The sequence below is a fragment of the Naegleria gruberi genome, assembly GCF_000004985.1.
Source record: "Naegleria gruberi genomic scaffold NAEGRscaffold_217, whole genome shotgun sequence".
Taxonomy (NCBI): Eukaryota; Heterolobosea; class Eutetramitea; order Acrasida; family Naegleriidae; genus Naegleria; species Naegleria gruberi.
Genome location: NW_003163124.1, coordinates 1 through 4,012, shown reverse-complemented (window position 1 = coordinate 4,012; position 4,012 = coordinate 1). Strand labels below are relative to the sequence as shown.

The 4,012-nt window shown below is 33.5% G+C and overlaps 3 protein-coding genes across 3 annotated transcripts in view; 1 reads left to right on the top strand and 2 right to left on the bottom strand.

The window, feature by feature from the left end:
- NAEGRDRAFT_76608 (uncharacterized protein) overlaps positions 1 to 847 on the bottom strand; it is a gene marked incomplete at both ends in the record, with an annotated part of 5,777 nt that extends 4,930 nt beyond the window's left edge. The window contains one exon of the mRNA XM_002668433.1: positions 72 to 847. Coding sequence (XP_002668479.1) covers positions 72 to 847 — 776 coding nt within the window. The remainder of the gene's footprint in view (positions 1 to 71) is intronic.
- Positions 848 to 1,143: 296 nt separating this feature from the next.
- NAEGRDRAFT_54775 (uncharacterized protein) lies at positions 1,144 to 3,117 on the bottom strand (the record flags this gene model as incomplete). The annotated part of the gene is made up of 1 exon (XM_002668432.1): positions 1,144 to 3,117. One exon carries the CDS (start codon positions 3,115 to 3,117, stop codon positions 1,144 to 1,146), a length of 1,974 nt encoding a protein of 657 aa, XP_002668478.1.
- A 512-nt stretch (positions 3,118 to 3,629) lies between these two features.
- NAEGRDRAFT_76606 (uncharacterized protein) lies at positions 3,630 to 4,004 on the top strand (the record flags this gene model as incomplete). The annotated part of the gene is made up of 2 exons (XM_002668434.1): positions 3,630 to 3,767; positions 3,819 to 4,004. Coding segments are annotated over 2 exons (324 nt in total), but the record flags the coding sequence as incomplete, so codon positions are not given.
- Between the last annotated feature and the right edge of the window lie 8 nt (positions 4,005 to 4,012).

Here is a 4,012-nt window from a genome sequence, read left to right as displayed (position 1 = left end):
CTGTTGAATCCTTAGAAGAATCTTTCTTTTTTTCATCCTTTTCCTTCATTAATGTTTGAATTTGTTTCCACTCATTTTGTTCCTTATGTCTCTTGGCTACCTTGTTTGGTTTTTCAGATTTCTTGACCTTTGTAGAGCTGATAAAGTTGTGAGTCTCTGCAGCCTTATTCTTGAGTAAATCTTCATCCTCATCACTTTCCTCATCCTCATCATTCAATGCAATGGATTTATCATGTTCCTCATCCTCATCATCAGAATCTTCCAAGAAGGAAAATTTCTTTTCCTTTCTCTTTCTCTTGTGTCCTGACTTTTCCTTTTGCACTTGTCTCTCCTTTAGTTGATCCTTGAATGGAACATCATCGTCATCATCAATATCATCAAATAATTTAATTTTCACTTCCTTTTGATTTTCATCATAAATTGCAGGTTTATCAACTAGTTCCTCATCCTCATCATCGAACAGCTTTACTTCCACATCAACTTGTTTCTTTTCTCCCAACGAATGTTTCTCCTCCTGGGCAACATATTCTGTTATATTATTATTGTATTTTCCTTGAAGTTTTACATTGAAAATATCATCGAGAATGTTCATCACTTCCGGCTTGGCAAAAACTTCTTCCTTTTCAATTTGTAATTTGCTCATTCCATTCATCTGTTGTTGATTGTCATACTTTTTGTTTATAATTACATTCGGAACCATTGATTTAATCTTATCCAATCCATATACATAATTAACTTGATGAGTTTGAAAGGAATAGGAAGATGAATTTGTTGTTTTTCCTTCCAAGAGTTGCATAATCTGTGATCCGAGCGTTTTATGTAAAGATGCTTCCTGTAATCGAGACATTTTTTTAATATTTAATAATTTTATTTCTTAATTTACAATATTAATAATTTAATTTCTTAATAATATAATAAATTACTTCATGTTCAACATTGGTTGAATCAAAATTCTCCAAATATTTAATGTTGTTTGATGGAATTTAATTTAGAGAAAGTAAAAATAAACAATCCTGTTTTTCACTTTATTTAATAGAAAATGAGGCTGTGTTTGAAAAAGCTCTTCACACCTTAAAACACCAGAATTGGAACGGAAATTTGTTGAAAATTTTGTAATGAATAAAATTTTAAAAAAAAATACGTTTACATCAAACTGCTAATGATGGCATTTAATTTATTGCCTCTTCCTGCTCTCTTTCCAACCGTAAGTTGTTCGTTGCTTGATGTACTAACATTATCTAACTCACTCTCTGATTCACTAATACTATCATAATCACTATCTGAATCATACAATAATTCATCGCTTTCACTCTCCTCCCCATCTGGTAGGTACTCGTCTTCACGAGATAAGAATTGATGATCTGAAGGATCGAAATCTTCTTTCTTATATTGTTCGTCTAATAATTTGCACAATCTATGATTGTGTCCTGTTTTGTTGCAAAATAGACAGTGATTGGGTGTGAGCTTTCCTCCAGAATTAGTTATTAAATTAACATTCTTGATGACAGACGATTCTTCTTCATAAGATATCTTACATAATAATGACATATTGTTCTCTGAATCGAATTCGTAAGTATATTGGTGAAATGATCTAACCTTGTCAATGTTTTCTACATTATAATCTTCAAAGGTTTTAATATTGTCCAAACGAATAACCTTGGTTCCTTTCAACTGCTTGAGTAACATCTCAATGTCATCAATTGATTCCACCTCTACTTCTCTACTCTTTACTTTGTTCTTGATATACTTTTTACCTACTCCTATGTGTGCATCACAAAGACCCTTGCCATGGTGTGATGGATAGAAGTTGTACTCAATATTAATATCATATTTTCTTGTCATCTCTCCAATCATAACAACAGTCTTACACATCTTGTAATGAGCAGGCCCACCATCGGAGAAAAGAAATATTTTAGATTTGTTGGTGAATATTTCTTCGGACGATAATAAGTAATCCCAAGCTTCTCTGACGTAGTGATGATCAGAAGTATGGTTGTCATTGATCAAATCAAAGTAAGTGTAATGAAATTCTCCACCTAACTTTCTAACCACAACAACAATCATGTCTTTGATGTAATGTTTCTCAAAAAACTCGTTGGTTGTTTCTACAGCTTTATCGATTACCTCCCAACCACTTGCAAAATCCATCACAACGATCAACTCGTCTTCTTTTAATTCTTGCTTTGCCTTCTCCCAATATTTGGATTTATCTACGATGAGCTGAGCGTGAAGTAGATGTTTCTCATACTTTCTTTGAAGTGCTATTAATTCAACTTGAGAGTTTTCACTATAATGCTGACAATGATTACAATCACACTCTGGCTCCTGCTTGAAATGTTTCAATAATTGGTCAGCTTCTTCATACTTGGCCTTGTTGTTCTTGAAATCTTTACAGATTGGGCAAATACCTTCTAACTTCTTGGATGGTCTAATATTATTTGGTTTGTATTTGACAAATGTACCAATGGAGTGATAGGGAATTTGGTTGTGTTCACTGAAGTCCACATATTGTTGGAAAATCCAACAAGTAGGTGAGTCTTGCCAATATTTTGAAACAATAACAGCCTCAGATGTTGCACTCTTCCTCTTTGCTTGCAAAACATCAGTAGATGAAACACGACATGAATCATACCAATACTTCTGGATTCTATCAATATCAGTGGCTGAGATTTTCTCTCTAGTGCTATTTGGTTTAGATTTCATCATCAATACAAAATCATCACTTTCTTTCTTGGCCTTTCTAATGGTAGATTCATCGAAATTCAAGATGATAACAGCATCTTTAGGTCTTACAGTTTTACAAATCTTGGCAACCATTGGTCTTCTAAGAGGTGATGTAATTGGAAGTTCTTGGATTAACTTAACAACAGCCCTTCCCATCTTGATATAGGATGCTTCTAGAGGATCATTGTTAACAACATTAATGATTGGTTCAATAATGTTTGGTTGTATTAATTTATTTAAAGAGAGCTCTGGATATGAAGTATTAATAAACTCTCTTGCTTTGGCAAAATGATTGCACTTTTTAATATGTCTACTCTTGGCTGGACTTGAATTACACTTGCTTCCACAAACGCAAACAAATGTTCTGCACTTTGCATTGTTTTGAGATGGCATTTTGTTTATTGATGCCGACAAGATTCGATCTTCAGACCAGTGTTTAAATGATACGAAACATTACCGTTAGGCTACCGTTCCATTTCTTAAAATTCAGTAATTTCGAGCCGCTTTTATAGGTTAACATGTTAACCCGGAAATTAAAAACAGGATTGTTTATTTTTACTTTCTCTTAATGCTGTTTGAAGGTTAATTTACAAAGGATGCACAAATTATTCGAAATCCAAAAATAATCTTCAACATGGAAAGTTTGTGCTTGCTGGAATTTCGTATTTGAAATTATCATCCAACATTTTCTTGAATTCAAACATCATGGAGTGGTTTCCATTAAAATTGAAAGATCACTCTTCGAGCGCTTGGTTGAAGTCAACCAAAATTATTCCTCACGAAAGTTTACAAAATCTAAGGAAGCACAAAGTAATCTGTCCGCCTTCATGTGAGTGAGTATGAAATCCAAGCTACTCTTTAAATAGTGAGAGTAGAGGTCAATATGAGTTTCCAACAAAAATAAAATGTCTGATAATCAAACTACAAGTCAACTCAAAACTATTCCAAGCTACAAGTTGTTGGGATCAAGCGGATTGAGAGTTTCTCCAATTGCTTTGGGTACTGGTCACTTTGGCCACAATGCCGTCTTCTCCACTTCAATGGTATGTTAATATTTCATTGAATTTGTTTTATTAGAAAGTTTATTCGAATAGGGTGTTGGATCAACTGATGAAGAAAATGAGAAAATCTTTTTAAGATACCTTCAAGCTGGTGGTAACTTTATCGATACTGCCAATTTGTATCAAGATGGTGAAAGTGAAAAACTCATTGGTCAACTCATCAAGAAACACAACATTGACAGAAATGAGCTTGTCATTGCCACCAAATATTCCTTTAGTGTCAATNC